General features: G+C 30.2%; 1 protein-coding gene across 3 annotated transcripts in view; it reads right to left on the reverse strand.

The window, feature by feature from the left end:
• The window catches only part of Set2 (SET domain containing 2), a 136,726-nt gene that overhangs the window by 79,601 nt on the left and 38,240 nt on the right, over positions 1-18,885 (reverse strand). For all 3 annotated transcript variants that reach the window (XM_076495673.1, XM_076495675.1, XM_076495674.1), the window contains exons 7-8: positions 17,061-17,158; positions 14,939-15,101 (exon numbers count right to left, since the gene is read on the reverse strand). In XM_076495673.1, coding sequence (XP_076351788.1) covers positions 14,939-15,101; positions 17,061-17,158 — 261 coding nt within the window. The remainder of the gene's footprint in view (positions 1-14,938; positions 15,102-17,060; positions 17,159-18,885) is intronic.

Genomic DNA, 18,885 nt, shown 5'->3' on the forward strand with positions numbered 1-18,885 from the left:
AAATGACTGTTTTTGGAATCATATTTTCTTGCCTAAATTATTAAATGCATATAATTCAAAGACATGAAAGAAAGAAACGCAAAGTGCAGTTTACAGTGTCTTGTTCAAGCCTCAAAATATACTAAAGATAATTCTATGACTTCCATGATTCAGTCAAACAATGGGGTTTCAAATTATGATTATTCTTTCATCACAATTAATAATGCTACCATTCTAAAAGAAGAAAAACAAAAAATTAAACAATGCTAGCTTCTCCAACACAATCTGATTCAAAAAGATACATTCAATCTTGGCTGCTGGGCATTGTTCAGCAAAAACCAACAAAAAACAAAGAGCAAAATCTACACAAAGCTATAAAAGTTTGTAATCAAAAATAAAAACTGTCTATCAAAATAAGTAAAGTCTTCAAAAGACTAGCTCTGAAATGACTAAAACTGTATTAAACTGGACCAAAATTTAAAGGATTTTCCAATCAACTGCAAAAATAAATTGAATCGAAAGAAATAATATCAGTGGGTTTAATTTTATTTTTTATATGAATCATGATTTAACTTGAAACACAATCATAAACTATAACTAACACTAGAAGTCATGATGCTTGCATAAGCCTTTACCTTGATACAGTATTTAGTCAAAGTAAACATTAATACTACAGTAAAACAAAAATGTAGTATCAAATTTGATACAAACAGATTTTTAAATATCTCACAATACAATATAACTTTACATACAAAAGTGATTCTGCAGGATAATCTTTCAAAGAGAGAAAGAAATAAAAATCTAGGGAATATTCAATTTTACAGAAAAAAATAAAGATAAAGGGTAAAGATAACTGAGGTGTTTTACTATAAAATTTTCACTTTACAACTGGAACAATAAGGAGTGGAAACCATTTTTGGCTTTCAGATCTCATAAAACCTTCTGTTGAGATTTTACTACAATTCTGCTGAGCAGTTTTAGTTAAAACAATATCAATTTGGAGATCAATGTCACCAACTTTCTGTACAGGTGAACAGAAATATTCCTGCAACATCTTTTTCATCAGTCAGGTACAGATAAAACAACACACCTGATCTGTAAATCTTCCCAACCTCTGATTCTTCATCTAATCAAGAAGACTTGTCACTGACGTAAAACTTTAGCTGGTCAATGTGTTAAACACATTTTTACACAATTGTGTCAAATATGGATTATAATTTAATGGAATGAACTGTTGAAGCATGAAATGGATCAGGTCAATCAGAACCAAGATGCTACAGTGCATGAAAGTCTTGAACTTGTGCTCTTTCACTGTCTTGTTGTAGCTTCTCTTTTAACATACAACACTGCCAAACCTGTGTGCTTCAAGTAATGAACTCAACATTGCTGTCATAGACTGTATCCAGCAAGTATTAAAACCATCACTGTCTGTATGGACTTACAGTTATTACTATTACCGTGAATTTCACTGCATCACATCCACAATCTGATCATTCTACAAATGAACAGGATTTCATTACGTAGAAAGAAAATTCATCAGTATTACTACACCTCTGTCATGGAGGATGAAGTGCAAAAATATCATACACCTGCAATCATATTATTCTGGTTCTTGAAATTCATAAATATGTGGACTTTCTACCATACAAGCAGATTAGCATTTTACAAACATTAACATGTAATTATTTTTTCACTCAACATTCATGAGCTATTAAAATAAAATAAGCACAATTTCCCCACTTTTTTGCAACTGTGACAATAATGCTGTAATTCAACTGTCATTGACACCTGTACTTACACAACCTAAACCTACACTGAAACCTTAAAAAGTTATGATCATAATACCAGAAGGTCATAAATACAAAATGAAAACTTTAAGTCACAACTCTAAAAGGGAGACAAAACCCAATAAATAGAAAAAAAACAATTTATTAGTAAATAACAGGTGCATTAACATTTATGATGAAAACAATGAATGATTAAAAATACTCTTTACTTAGGCTAGCTAACTGTGTGAATGGCTGCTAGAGAGAAACAAATATATGATCTCACTACATGATATCCACAGTAGTCTTAAGAGAAGTTAAATTGAATTAGTATTACATTCAATTTAAAGCATCACTGGAATTTTTCAGTTTCATGCCAGCCACTTTATCCAACTAGTCTTATTCACAGGAACAGTCACCAGTTTCCATACTTAACAGCTATTTAAAACTAATCAATGTAAAATGTAGGTCATGTAAAGAAAAGGGCATGATCAGTCTTGTTTGCCCTTCATACCTGTACTCATACAAATGCACGATTAGCACAGTTCAATGTTGGGCAGATATTAATTATTTAGCTGGAATTTGTGACTAAACACAGAAAGCTGAACTAGAAACTTTCAAATACATTAAAAACAAAGATATGCTCATATTATAAGTTCTGGAAATGTTTAAATGTACAATTACATGCAATAAATGGGGACAATATCACAAATAAACAAAATAATAAGAGGAATTTATTTACAAAAATATTTCATGTAAAATGAATTTTTTCAAGGGAGTAAAGAAAGATTATTCTCACTAAACCATTTACAATTACTTGTCCTTGCTTTTTTACATCATGTATGCTACAATATCACTTCAAGCTCATAATAGGAAACGTATATATAGTTTTATTACAAATACATTAAGGGATAAAATGGAATAAATGAAGTGATACCAACTTTTTGAGTAAATAAATAGTGCAGTTATTATGATTTTTACTCTAACTTTAAATATTACTACTAAAGATATCAGTTGGTTTTTTTTTTAAGATATCAAATGAATTTTTGGCCAAAGAAACTTATTAGAAAGGAGCTGAATTACCAGCCCATAAAAAATATATTTATCTCAACATTCTCTACATTTTAAATTTACAAATATGTATTGAAATGAATGCAAACAGCATTTACTCTTATTACTGAAACAACAACGTTGAGGTGGATTTCAATAGTTTTACACATCTTTGACCACAAACTAACTTATAGCGATAAAGTCTTTTGCACAGAAAAGAACAATTTAAAATTTAGTAAATTCCATTTAAACAGATTTTTTTTTTACTTCATTGCATTTCTGTTTTAAGTTCTTGTATTTTCTTACCCTTGTTATTGTTGGACAATATTTATATCAAGCTACAACATGGGTCAAAGGTTATTTATCCTGGTCTGACTTTGCACTAATGCTATAAAAATACAGGAAGAATGATAGAAGAATTACACAACTATGAGAACTAACCAGCACATAAAGATAACTATTAGAAAGTTGAAAGATAATCCTCTTTACACTTGAAGAAATACAAGCAGTTGAAAATGTTTCTTACAAAAAATAAAATATTTTCATACAGCAATGTTATACTGTTACAAACTTCCACTGAATAACATATTGCTTTATGTTAAGATGGTATTGATAGCATGAAGTGAAAGCAAAATATCTCCTTAAAGTTGTAGATGCAGTTAAAGAATCAGTGTTCAAAATTTTCTGAATAAAATGGCTCAAACAATTACGCTTTTTGTTTCCATGTGTAAGCACACTTGCTACCCAAATTAATGAAGCACACATTTACACATGTTGGACACAATAGAAGATTTGTTTGTGCTAAGTGAAAGGTAGTGACATTTAAATTTTTAATTTCCTATATAAGCTTGACACCTTGGCAGCTCAGTTGTTAAAACATTAGCAAATGTGTAAACTATTGGGTCAAGATATTAATATGAGATTGCTCTTATTTTTGTGAATATGATGACCAGGGTTTGTACATTTAACAAAAACTTTTCAAAAGGATAACAGACATAAATGAAATGCATAAAATTACAGGAAAACTATTACTGAAAGTGTTTTCAGTTAATAGCTAATTCAAATGGATTACTGCCTTAAAGAATACTGATGTGATGGGTAGTATGAAAAACATTATTTGATTATGAAATGTTCTTCACTTGCCATTTGCTTCTTTCTTTTCATTCTTTAAGTATTGCACAACAAGATCAAAAGTTTATATAACAATGTCATTATTCAGTCTTGCTGTTATCAAGGTATATCAACTTATGAGTTAATTCAGTTATCCATCTGTTTTGTTAGATGTCCCAAAGAAAACTGTTAATGTAGAAATACTGTAATTAGGCATTATTTCATACAATATTAAGAAGCAAATTATGAAACAGCTGCACTAAAAAATTCAGTTAAACTCTGTCTTTAGATCATAATATTGGTTACAAGAGATCTTCATTTTCAAAACAAACAATATCCACTAATACCTTGCTAATGATGTACAAATTCATGTACCCAATGTGTAACCAGTGATACATTGGAAAAACCACTAAAAGACACTGCATTCAAAAATAATAAAATTTACAGTAAAACCTACAAGACCAGTAGTGTTACCAACCACTATGATTTTGTGTATACTGTAAGTATTTTTCACATAATTCTCCATTTCTGTGAATAATTCAATCTTACATTAATAGAATTGTTACCATTAAGCTAAAAAAACAAGCTCTTAACAACAAAATTAGTGTGCTACCACAGAATCTTCGACAGTGAAATTGTAAAGAAAAGAATTTAAATGCAAATCTTAGTTTAACAATTAAAAGCTAATGAAGTACACTGATGACATTTGACAAAAACAAATGAACTTACAGAAACTGTGACAAGAAGCAATATCTTCACTAGACATAAAATTAAGTATATTGAATTTTTCAGCATTTTAATACTCAATTTTATTGTAGGAATGTTTTCATATATAATGGAAGCTTTAAAAAGAAGGAGTAAGTTTTAAAATAATAACAGAATATTATCCTTACAAATGAAAACATGCTCAGATAAATACACGTCTAAGTATGTAGATTTATGATAAAGAAGCTCAAATATAATTATTTAATATTACTGTAGGATATACATCAGACAGAAAATTAAAATGTTAGGAACAGAAGAATGTGTGTACTTGTCCCCATTCCTTATTTTTCTTTCTATCATTTGTAAGAATATGAGATATATGTATAATACTTGAATACAGAGAATTTTCTTCTCAGAATATGTCTGATGTTCATAACTTTTATGTCATTTAGGTAAGATATACTTTGTGTATCACTCCACATTCAGAACAACTTCCTCTGAGCATTAGTCATGAGTCTATAAGACAAGTACATATAGTATCTACTAACTTTACATGCAATCAGTCTGTATCTTCTAAAAACAATTAAATTTAACAAAATGTCAGTGTCTCTAATATTAGCTGAAGAACAGTCTTGCATGCCAATATTTCAATTACACAACACTTCCTACACACTAGTATTGCAATTACACAATACTTCCTGCAAGATTAGAAATCTAGTCAGCAGCAGCAGAAAACAAAATACAATGCACACAGCTCAAACAAAATGGCTCCAAACTATCCAACTGACTATAAAATAAGATTCAAGTTTCATTCTTAGGATATTGTATGGACAATTAATATCATGAATTCATCTGAAACTCCCCAACTTTTGCAATCACTACATAATCAAGCTGTTTGTAAGTAGTGTGTTTTGTACTTGGTTTCACAAGTCACCATGCAATGAAAGGTGGCATATTTTCAGTGAGGATTTTCATGTGTTTGTTGTCTACTTTTACTGGAAGTGACCATTTCAGGAACTTTTCTAAGAGATCTTGGTTTCAGAAAAAGGCAAATTTAACTACTTTGGAATTTTTAATCACACATATAAATAATGTAGCATGATCCTGAAATGTTACAATAAAACTTCTTTCTTGTCATCTACTAACAGATGGTGCTACACATCAGTGTTTATTCTGTGGCACAGATCTCAGTTTGATATGAGCCAATCTCTACAAGTACACTAAGAAGTGGGTAAGAGTGTGAACATTTTCAATACAGAAATACCCTTGAACAATTGGTTAAAGAAAACGTTTGGATGTGATAAATAATACTTCTTTACAAACTGTAGAGTGCTACCTAAAAGTATAAGATTTTGTATTATATTATGTAGTAGATCATGTATATACGCACTTATAGGTCTCATGACAATTTAAGAGTTGTAGCCATTATAGAGACAATAACTGTTACCTTCATTGAACAGTAAAGAGGATCTAAATATAATGGACCATGTCTCGGCAAAAAACTGAATAAGTCAACATTGTATAAGATGTAAAAATTAGAAAAAGGTAAAACTTTCCTAAAGAATAATTGTGGTAAAAGTTCCCAATGTAAAATTGGGTATACCCTGTTTCTCCAGTTATCCACCAACTTGTAGGTGAAGAAAGTAGTATGCCACAACAGTAAACCAATTAACAAGTATTGCCCACATGTTCAAACATTCCACAACATCATGAATCTAACTACATATCCATTACTCGCTGAAGGTATGGTAGTTTCATACAGGACAATGTTACCCACCAATATAGCTCATACTTTAGTTACTAACCCTCCAGTATTTTATACCCATTAGTGCTGAATGATAATAACTATGACAGGAAGAAACTGGTGACTATATCATTGAACTGGTAAGTATTATACTTCTATATTAATTGGTAATTACCACTCCTACAATCGATCATGGATGTGTATTTGGACTCAAGACATTGTGAGGAAGAGCACTTGGGCTCCATCACTTACTTAGTTTGCAGCTGTTAGAATAGTGTTCTGTATTTTTAATCTATGATTAGGTGGATAATTAAAAATGTCAGGTATCAACAGTGCTTGGGAGCTACTACTGAAGTTATTCTCCTGAAAAGCTGTACTTCTTTGTAATTTTTACATTAGTACAATTTTGGCTTGTTTCCTTGTTCTTTGATATTATAGGCATGATCTGTTTTCTTTATACATGTATGTATACATGCTTTTATTCCTCAGAGGAAGAAAGGGCAATAAATTATTTTTTGTTGATATGTGCTTGTGAATCATGTCTTTCTGTTATACCAAGATATTAACAAACAAATATTACCTGACTTTTAAATCAGAAAACCTACAGCTGTTGCCACCTTTCCAGAGAGCTTCTTGTCATCCAGAGGCCTGACACTTTGGCAAGGTAGCAATGGCTGTAAGAAAAAGCTAGTATTAGGATTCCACGATGTACTAGCCTATCAAAATTTCACCTAAACAATGTCCAGTTTTGCAGATCATATGAACTTTTTTTTTTTCCCTAAAGTTGTGTTGTAGCTCTTCTGAAAGTTTAATGTTATTCATGTTGGTATAAGAATAATTTTATCATAAATAAAATTCATCAAGAAAAGTTTGGATATACTTTGTTACTGCTCTATTAATATTTTATAATTCTGTTTAGGGGACAAATCTTCCTTTACACACACAAAATGTTTGTCCAATTGTTTTTTGTTTTGTTTTTTATAATGTAAGATTATCTTTGATTTGGAAAATTATACAAGTACATGTATCAATTATTTCCAACTGCTACAAGTAAATCACAAAAACCTGTTATTTTTCTTAATCGTTGTCAACATCTGCACATTGATTACATTTACCAAAACAAAACTGACATGATGTATTTTAAGAAACCATGATTGAATAAAATGTAAAAACCAAAAACATATTCATTCCTTTATATAAAGCTAATATTTTTCATTCATAATAATAAAAAATGTACAAAAAGGTCATATCCAGTACCGTATAGTTTTTGTCACTCACTGAGCAAATAAAGTCACTCTGCATTTTTGGTACAAATGGGTAATTTTGGGGTTCTCTGCTTTTTTCGAAACAAAGATTATGTCAATAGAAACTAAATATATACATCATAAATTTTACAAGTTCACATTCTTTTTCTGCAACTATATTAGTAATGTTTTTCAACTAAGCAGTCTTCATGTTCAGGATTTAAGTTTCTAGTTATCATTACATTTAATTCAAAATATAAACCAAATGTATATGTTTATGTATTTAATTCCTCAACATGGATATTAGTGCCCTTCTTAAAAACTGTCTGTGCATCTGTAATCTTTGTTTTTAAAATCTTGAAATGATGTACAGTTATTTGCATCTTAAAAGAGATATACAAAATGTTTGAGACATTTAAATTAAACTATGAGAATGATAAGGCTTTTTGTAGAGGTGGTATTGCAGAACAGTTAAATACACGACTTATATTGTGGGCAATAGAAAATATGACTTCAAATTTGAAAAAAACCATCACATCAGCAGAATGAAAGAGAAAATTCCCAATACTGCTTTCAAAAAGTAAATAAATTCTAGTATTAATGTGTAAGAAATTAACCCAGTTAATTGCCTCACTGAAACATTTGTTGTGCTGTTACAAAAATTTGCAAGCATTTTGATTGGTCAAAAAGGATATGTTTGACACACTACTTAGACCAGTGGCAAAGTTCTGTTGCCCAGATAAAGGCACTAAATTCTTGATATAAAGTGTTACATGTTGGAAGGTTGACTTGTAAATGCAAGTGTCCTAAATGGGCTTCATGCATAAAATGCAGTTACTCTGAATGTTCTTGTGATGATTTGTTACGAAATGCAAAGTAACATCGTAAATGTGAGGGTAAGCAAACAATTGCACTATGAAATAGAGAAGTAGAAAAATTGAGGAGACTGAAACTATATTTCAGGATTTTAGTGATGCTAATGAATGTTGGGATGATGATGATGGTGCAATTAAATCTTCAAGTGACACTGAGGAAGTTCAGGATGGCCATTCTATAAGTGCTGTTCCTGTTTATCTGAAATCTCATAGAAGCTTTAAATGCAAAGCTCCAATTGAAGTCACTGACACTATTGGTATTCATGATTATTTTATTTGGAATCCAACTTGACCAATACCCTACCTGGCACAGAAGTATACTGATAGGTTGGTCCCCCTCATAGAAAACTGAAATTCATCAACCTTTGGTAAACATAGATGTCAAATAAGACTTGACATATACACCTATAATGGCTTTGACAAAATTCAACATCATTCACTTCTTTAAGGTTAAGATGTTTGTCTTTCAGTAGGAAAGTACATGAAGCATGGGTTCCCATGCTGGTACTGAAGAATGTTACCCTGACTCATGAAGGACACGTACTAAAATAATTTTTAAAAAATGCCCTTAACATAACTAGTCTAAAATGAAGGTTTACAGCATATTAGTTAATGATACAGCTACTACTTTTCATAGAATATAAAGAACGATAAATGCACTTCAACAGCATAACATGAAGAAAATATTAATAATAAAAGAATAAAAACATTATTAAGCCTAAACTTTCTGGCCATTATCAGCTTAATAAAGTTATCATTCTTTTATTGTTTTACATGGTAACAAGATAAACAAATGAGACTAGGGACTGAAGCAGAATCTACAGCATTATTAAAGATAAAATGTGTGAGTTCTTAATATAAAAATCCAGTAGTGTCTTTAACATATTTTATGGAATGCCTCGCATAACACCATTATTCTCGTAAGTCACACGGATAGTCAAATCAATAGCTTTAGTGAGAAGAATATTGGTAAATATGAAGTCAATATCACAGTTAGCCATAAAGGCAGATTTAAGAAAGTTCAAATTCATTACCCCATACAAGTTATGTAAGGCTAAGCCAAATGGGTGTGATAACACAAAAATTATTTTAACCATGCATCTAAAAGTCAGTGTGTATTTAAATGTCCAACAAAAATTAATAAATATACTGGTTGTATTATTTTGTGTTTCAGGTAACCATAACTACATAAAAATAAACTGGATGAAAAGCAACAGATCTAATGTTATTATAAAATACATTAAAAACATTTCAAGAAATCAACTAAATTGAATCTAGGTGTATGGACATAAAAAAAAAAAGACTTCCATCAATAAGCTTTTTTTTTTCTGTTGTATTATTCAAATGATATCAGAAAAGAGAGTGATGTTATGTGAAGGACATAGAAACCTTTTTTTGTAATTAGGCTTATCAAATAGAAGTTTTTAGGTTTTGAGATAACTGATATTATTTGTTACCATATTTTTACCATGTGCTGCAAAAAAAGAGAAAGAAGAAAAAAAAACGAAAAGAAAGAGCATATTTTTAATGTGTCAAGCCATAAAATAACTTTCAATTTCTTACATCAATATTTCAATTAAATAAAAATTTGTTCTTATTCTAAGTTTGTTGGTTATTTCATTCTGCAGCAAAGATTGGTGAGATGCTTGTAATACCTTACTCCAACTCAGTTGTTTGTTTGATGGTTTAAATGAAAAACAACTGGAATGTGTTTACATTTTAGGTTTTGTACAAAAAGTTCAAATCTATAGATGTGAAACTTGGTACCTATTTCTTCGTATATTCTAAAACACCTTCTAATTATTATTGCCACAGCATTTTGAAGCAAGTAATGAAAAATGTTATGGAAACTTCAATTTTATACGATACAAAACATAAAATAAGTAATTGTTGACATTACTCTTACATATACATTCATAAATATTTAATCAAAATATTTTTAAGAAGGCGAAAGCACAAAAATCAGGCATCTTTATGCTGTAAAAAACTTACAAAAATTAATCTAAAAATGAAAGTTATTAAGAACTTGCATACTTTACATTTTAACTAAGACTTCAATATATTATTATAATGTCCATAATTCAAAACTAATCATCTGAAGTCTATAATTTTAGAACAAATGAGACACTGGAAAACATGTTTCCAGTGTAAAATAATTTATTACCAACTTACATTTATGATCAAATTTTCAAAGCCAATGTGTCAATAATGTTTAATCATTTTGTTTCTTCCCTTAAGTGTGTAAGTCGACAAAAGTCCACAAAGAAGAAATTTGTCCCTTCGCTGTGGTAATCTACAACAGCTGACTAGATCAAATTGTCGATTACCACAATGTAGGGAAGGAAAGTGCATTTTAGAGTGGACTCTTGTCGATTTCAAAAATATAAGGGAACATATTTTTACTCATTTTTTGACATTTTTCAAAAAGTAAATAAATTTTCTCAAATCCTCATGTAAGCAAACATTATTTTTAAATAAAATTTTCAAAATGCTGACTTTCATTTTTTATAAAAAAACTGATGGTAAACATTGTCTAAAAGAGTGATGCATCAAAAGGGTTTACATCAATTCATGTCCTTTAGTTGCATTTATTAGAGAATATGATACATAGCAAAAACACTGCACAAATCCCAACAGTTCCAAGTATCACTCACTGCAAAGGCACCAGTGTCTCACAATACAGTAATGACTTAGGGTGGACCAATAATTTGGTCACAAGACATCGTCTTTCTACACAGATATTTATGATTCTCAATCAAGTCAAGAATAAGAAACTGAAAACAGAAAGTTTAGCAGCTCATGTGCATTGCCTGTTCAGCAGTTCAGAAACAGTCTGTATCCTGTAGGGGTTCAGTCTCATCATGTTACTCATGACTTTCCAGACTATTGACTGCTGTAGTATGACGTGCTTTGCAACTTAACTGATGCAACATTACTCTTCAGAATATTTTTCTCTAATAACAAGTCTTTTGTCTGACTTCACTGTGAAGTTAGAAGTATCATTATCAGTTGTATTAGCACCCAATCATGTTTGTTAAATTTGTTTTATTATTCCAATAAGTCTCAGTATGGTCTTCATTTTCCACCTTCATGCCAATACAATCTTAATGTTACACCAGCATTATTGCCAGTGCTTTGAAAGAGCAATTCTGACTTCTAGAGACAGCTTTTTGTGTGCCACTTGTAAAAGAAGAATAGATGATCTATTCTTTATGCTTGTTTTATACAGTTTCAAGTATGAAAATTTAATAACAAACCCTTATGATAATTCGTGATGAGATAAATCTGCTCAACAAAGGACTCAACCTCGCAGCAACACCTAGAAATATTCCTTCCTTTGAAATGAAAGCCTGTCTGAAAGACTTCTCAAGAAGACTAGTGATCCATTCTACACAAACCAGAAACACCAACAAAACAACGGAAAACCACCAGCAGGAAGAAGACAACTTCGAAAACAATTCCACTGAAAACCACCAACCTATCTTTCCAGGTAGAACTTAAAACATCTATTTCTCCAAAACACTTCAAAACAGTATCTTAAAGAAATTTTTCAGAGAATTTTCACGCAAAACCAAATATAATTTCACAAAGAAAACTCAAAAGCAATCTCACACAAAAAGATATTAATTCCATAAACAAATTAAGACAACAACATCAAAATTCTAAAAGCAGATAAAGGCAATGCTTTAGTTATTATGAACACAAATGAATACATCAAAATAAAATGAACATCTCATCAGATACAAACAAATTTAAACAAATACACACAAATCCAACAAAAACACAATCTCAGAAAAATCTTTATTCTTACCTATGCAAGATTGACTCATGCACACAACTATATAACACCCCCAAACCTTGCAAACCTGATTGTCCACTATGACCCATAATGTCGACCTATGAAACATTCGATTATAACCTTGGTAAATATATAGTGTGGGCATTTTCTAAATATGTAACATCAATCAGCTCCTTTCTCAAAGACTCTTAACTTTAAATCTATTTTTGATCAACTAAACCATAAACCCTTAATGGCAGTTTTGATGTAATCTCCCTCTTCACAGAAGTCCCAACAACTGAAACCTGCAAGACAGCCTTAGAACTGTATATCCAAGACTCCAACCCATCGATACACATCCCCGGCAACCAATTAACAACCGTTATACAATTCAATACCACTAAAACTAACTTTATGTTCATTGACCAAAACTATCTACATATAAATGGCTTAGTATGGGCAATCCCATGTCACCAGTTCTAACCAACATTTTCATGACACAGACTGAATCATAAACAATCAATTCAGCCTTACACCCACCACTATACTGGTACAGGTATGTTGATGATACAATTCCTAGATTCACATCTACAGAACACACTTTCAACCATGTTAACTCCATACACCTCAACATTAAGTTCACCTTCGAACATGAAAAACTAGCCAAATAGCATTTCTCAACCTCAAGATCACAACAACTGATGCCCAATTCAAAGGAAAAAGCCATAGAAAAGTCACCCATACTGGATTATACATTCTCTGGAACTGGGCACATGAAACAAAACAGAAACTCAACATATAAAGAAACCAAATGAACACTGCCACAAAACTATGCTCACCTGATAAAATTAATGATGAAACCAACATTAAACCAATATCAAAGAACACCTTTACACCTATACCAATTAATAACCTGACATCTAACTGCAATAACCCCTACAATTCTGTACCCGTTTACACTCTCATTCCTAAGGCACGTGCCAAACAACGATCAGTTGCAAACTCTCTTTGTTAACCTGAAGATGTCCTGAGAAGGTTGAAACATTGCTCTGTACTTTAATTAAAGTTGGAATACCCATACCAGCCATCTTGAGAATACAAGTTTAGCTCTTGATCATTATTTTTGGCATTGAAATCACTTTTTACACTCTCTACACTTTACCTACCAAATATTATAGTTTCTTGATGAACAGTAAGTTATGGCTATCAAAATAGGCCAATTATCTTTCAAATAATCCTGTGTATAATAACTATCAAAAAAGTAATTATCTGCATTCTTATCATGGAAAATTAAAATAATTAGAAGAATATTTCAGTAAGCAACAGATAAAAAGTAGGTAGCCTTTCAGTAGTGGAACTTGAGTACATTTACCCCAGACTTTGAGTTTTAGCATTTCAACTGCCACAAAATCATCATAATCAAAAATAGTCTCAAAGTTATGATACAAAAACTGTTTTAAGAAAATACTTTACAATATTAACAAAATTTAACAGGAGGACTTTTACATATTAATAGCATGTAATAACATGTAAGAGTCCTTAATATACAAGCTTTGTTCAGTGTAAGAAAAAAGCAGAATGGTTGAACATTTCTTTTTGATATGAATATCACATTCACTTCTCATGTGCATAAAAAAATTGTGAAATGACATGAGATACGAATGCTGAATTCTTCCTAAATTTTTTCATGGAAGAAAAGGAAGGATGGAACTAATACACCCATTCAAACAAAATACAGACAGACAGACAGACAGATATAAGCAATCAGTCAGCACTCTCAGGAGTTCAGGAAATTTATCTGTTTCCAAAAAATTACAAAGCTAATTTTATTTCTTAAAATCAAATTCATCACCAAGGCACAAAAGAACTGCTAGAAAGCCTCTAAAGCCACAGTTTTCTATAAATAATACTGAAGAACCACAAAACCTTGAAGAGTAAAGGGCACCTATCAAAGGAAAAAATATACAAGATACTTGTCAGTTCAACACCTAGCTCATCATTTTAAACAGAAGATCTGATGAACACCAGTAGCTTTTGTTTAGCCAACAGTTGCTATTAAAGAGAGTGCTAGTACCCGTAACAGAGAAATGGACCAAAGTAAAAGACAGTACAAAATTTTGAGAAGATTCTTCTCAGGCTCACGCAAAAGATAAACATTACATATACTTAACTAGTTTTTTTTAACAGTTCAGAAACAGAAGAATGTTTAGATCACAGATGTTTGAACTGATTAAATTCACATAGTCAAACACTATAAAGCACATGTAATATAATTATTATTTGGGGTAAAATGATCCAAGGCTAATTAATAGTTAATTCCTAAAGCCATGAGATAACATTTGTTACAGTAATGCAACTTTATGAATCTTAAATATAATGAAATACAGCTGCGTTAATACAATTCTATCTGATTACAATATTTTAGTAAAATAAAGTTTATATGTGTGTGAATGTGTGTATTTATCTTTTATCCCTAATAACTACCTAAAATAACAATATCTTTTGATAATAAGATGTCTCATAATTTTGTCACATAGAATACATACTGTCTGGCACATTTGCTATGGATTTTATATGCAATTAATATTGTGTACTTCTTCCAATACTTTTTGTTACTGATAAAAATACAATGTGCAAAATGTTTATGACATAACATGGATATGTAAATATATCTATACATAACTTACTGCAATGTCTTCTACGCTTTCTCGTTTCTTGTCTTCAGATGTTTTACGCCTCTTGGATGTTGATACTTTTGATCCATTATAATTCTTTAACGAAATCTGTTTATCTTCTCCTATAAATCCTCGACACTGCTCAGCCCCACAGAAACACTTCTGAGCTTCTTTCCTGGTTAGGTAATAAAACATTACTTTAAAAAGTTCTTAAACAACACATCAAAGGTTAAATATTATAGCCATTGACCAAAAAAAAACATTTAGTTTCTCCAATAATTATGAAAAAAATGAAATTTTCATAATTCTCTCTGAATTACTGCAATTGTTGTATGCTGGAAAGTTACATTACATTAAAAAAATAATAAATTTTCTGATAAGATTCCTTATCATAATATATTTATGATTCAGAAGTTTAACTACAGAGAAGATAATCTAGATAGTCCACTTACCCCAAATGGGATAAAAGTTTTTCACAATCTAATAAGTCTACTTACCCCTAATGGAATAACAGTTTTTCAAAATCTAGACAGTTCACTTACACCTCAAAGGATAAAAGTTTTTCACAGTCTAGACAGTCCACTTACTCCTAATGGGATAACAGTTTTTCACAATCCAATAAGTCCACTTACCCCTAATGGGATAACGGTTTTTCACAATTAAACAAGTCTACTTACCCCTAATGGGATGGCAGTTTTTCACAATCTAACAAGTCTACTTACCCCTAATGGGATGACATTTTTCACAATCTAACAAGTCTACTTACCCCTAATGGGATGACATTTTTCACAATCTCTTTGCAGAACATGTAACACCAAGAAAATTGTTTTTTCTTCTAGTACTTTTATTTTTGCAATTATGTGATACAATATTACGTACCTCCAGAGATAGATTATCACTGGAGGTTGTACATTCCTAATATTAAGATACTTCAAATTACACAACAGTAGTTGTAATACTGGCAAAACCCAATGGGATTTTAAAATAAAGTTCAAGTTTGTTGGAAATAGAGAACCTGCTTATTTTGATAAAATGTTGACTTAGTTTTAGAATAAGTTTTTTTACCTTTATTTCCACATGGTTTACATGATAGTATCGTACAGTATTGCTTCAAAATAATTTTTGTGTGTGTATATCAAGTTTGTCCATATAGGATGGTAACACCAAATACTTTATAAATTAAAAATACATTGTTTATATAACAATATAAAATGAAAAACCACATAGAAAAATGTAAGGCTTCAGTTAATCAATTTTAGACTGAGATCAAATATTGTGGGAATTTAACTTCAAAATTAAGTACAAACACCAATATTTTTTGTTGTGACAAACCTCTTCTGCTAACAATAATTAAAAGATAATTTTCATGCATAAAATAATGTTTAATAGTTCATTTTATTTTATTTTACTTATACTTTTCATTTAACTAAATAAAATTGTAATTTAATTCCAAAGTTGGAAGTTGCAATGGTTTTTCTTCCATTTAGAATTTTATCTTATAAAAGCAAATGTTATTTGTACATGGCTGTCTGTATAAAAATAAAATAAACTTAATATTACACAATAATAATGATGATACACATGGAATGATAAAAACAGCGTGTAATATCACTGTTTCTGTGTATTATAAACATCATCTTGAAAAAGAATGTAGTGCAAAATATGGATGAGTATTGAAGTAAACATTCTATTACGTCTACATCAACTATAAGAACAGATCTTTTGAGAGATTGTACTTGACTGTATACTAAAGTAGTTTATTTACCACTGAATACCTACACAAGTACCAGCTTGGACTTTTGTTGATTAAATATGATTGTGAGTGAAAGCATTCAAGTTAGACCAACAAAACATGTCTTTTAATCAAACTTCCACAAATTACTATATTCTATAATAATTGTTGTCAACCATTTAGCTGAAGCACCTATATAAAAAGTAAATTTTAAATTAAACAAGAAGGGTTCTAAGTATTACATTATGCATCTTTGCTATCTTGTATTTATAAACAATGCCTTTGAAAATACCAGAGGTAGCTGTTCACCATAATATTTTCTTTAAAAGTTTTTTTCAATAAGATATTTTAATGAATCAAAAATAATAAATACAATTTCAAACTTGTTACTGATAAACTCACCCATATCTCTGAAACTGGTAATCAAATGTCAATTCTTCGTTAGCTTTCACTGCTCGTCTGGTAAAAAATCCTATTCTTAATTCACCGTTTACTGTCCACTAAAGATGTAGAAAGAAAATGTTTCTAAAATACAGCACAAGTCCAAGAATAGTACTGTGTGAACAATAAACTGGAATTAACATTAAAACCACTTAGCACAATGTTACAGAGATGCTACTTCCTCTCCAAAATTCTATTATCTTATAAAATAGTTTAATTATTTTGTTAATAATACTAAAGGTTGCACATGTTGAAAATAAATCACCTCATAAAAATCTCTAAGTCAACTTTTGGAACATTTACTTTCCAGCAAACTATACCTTGTCATAGATGAAAGTTTTTCTCACCAAAACAAAAATGAAAAAAATACCAGCTATGGACATCCATGTACTGCATTAAAAGTTCTGGAAAACAAATTTAGCATCACAATTAATAGTTGTTGTTCTTTTTTTAAACTACTGTACCAAACAGTAATGGCTAGATTGGAATACTAATGATTAGATATAAAAATAGTTTCATAAACATTGACAAAAGTATGGAGTATGAATACAAACCTCTTAACTTCCAGAATTGAGTGCAGTTACTTATCTTTAAATCAAGTTGTAGTAATCTTTAAAATTGCATGAATTTATATCTTCAATCTTTTTAAATCAAAATTATAGTAATCTGTAAAATTCACATGGATTTATATTTACAATATAATTAAATATAGTTACAATTTGAATGTTGATTTAAATACTAAAACATTCTTTATTGTAAAAACTTGTGTACTTGATAACGATTGAACCAGTGATAGAAATGTCAGATATTTTAAAATATAATCTGACTGTAAAAGTTGTAAATTGTAAGTAAACTCAAAACAAAACAAATGCATATAACATTTATAACAATTTACTTTTTGTTTTGAAACATGGATAAAGAATCCTTCAAATATTACACATAGTTGAGTGTGTTTGTGTACAAGTTGGTTGTTCAAGTTTTGATGTGGATTCACAGAAAGCACACATACACTCAGGTTCATAGCAAATTGCTATGAATTAATGCTATTAATTAATTGCTATGTTATAATGCTATGACAGCTTTTCTGTGGAAAGAATTAAATTTCACGAGTTTTATATGGTATATAGTCAGGCACATTTCAGAGGAGTCTTTCAGTATTCTTCATAGAACTTGAATAATTTACACAGCAAAGCAAATAAGGTTGTAAAAGTCTCTAAAACCACATTTCAAGCCAAAATGGAGAAGAGTACCCATCCAAAAACTGAAAACTATGGATATAAAATAAAATATTCTTATACAAAAAGCCACCGGTATAATGTGAATACACAAAGAAAACAAACAAAGATTTAAAAAATATGCAATTCTTTTTTTGTCAGAACAAACTAAAATTATATTACATATATATAATTACATAATTTTCAAGTCCCCAAAGCAGCTTCAACAGAAAATAATGTCTGTATACAGTAACAGGAGTGGTGAAGTTTGTCAAAAAATGTAGCCCATGACTGATTTTGCAAACTGTTAAAATGGCTATCAAACTGATTCTGATTGATGATATAGACTGCAGTTCAAAGGCAGTATAAGAAATAGAACATCCTTCATGTGTGAAAGAGTAAGTACCATAAGTACAGAGAACTGTGTTTAAATCAATGAAATAACAGAAAAACAAAGTACCCATAAATGTTATAAACTATGGTAAAATGTAGTTTTAGAGCAAATAAACATTCATTCTAGGATTTATTTTACTTAAAGTAAAAACCTAATGCTATTTCTCAGTTTCACTTAA

The sequence above is a fragment of the Tachypleus tridentatus genome, chromosome 3 (assembly GCF_004210375.1).
Source record: "Tachypleus tridentatus isolate NWPU-2018 chromosome 3, ASM421037v1, whole genome shotgun sequence".
Taxonomy (NCBI): Eukaryota; Metazoa; Arthropoda; class Merostomata; order Xiphosura; family Limulidae; genus Tachypleus; species Tachypleus tridentatus.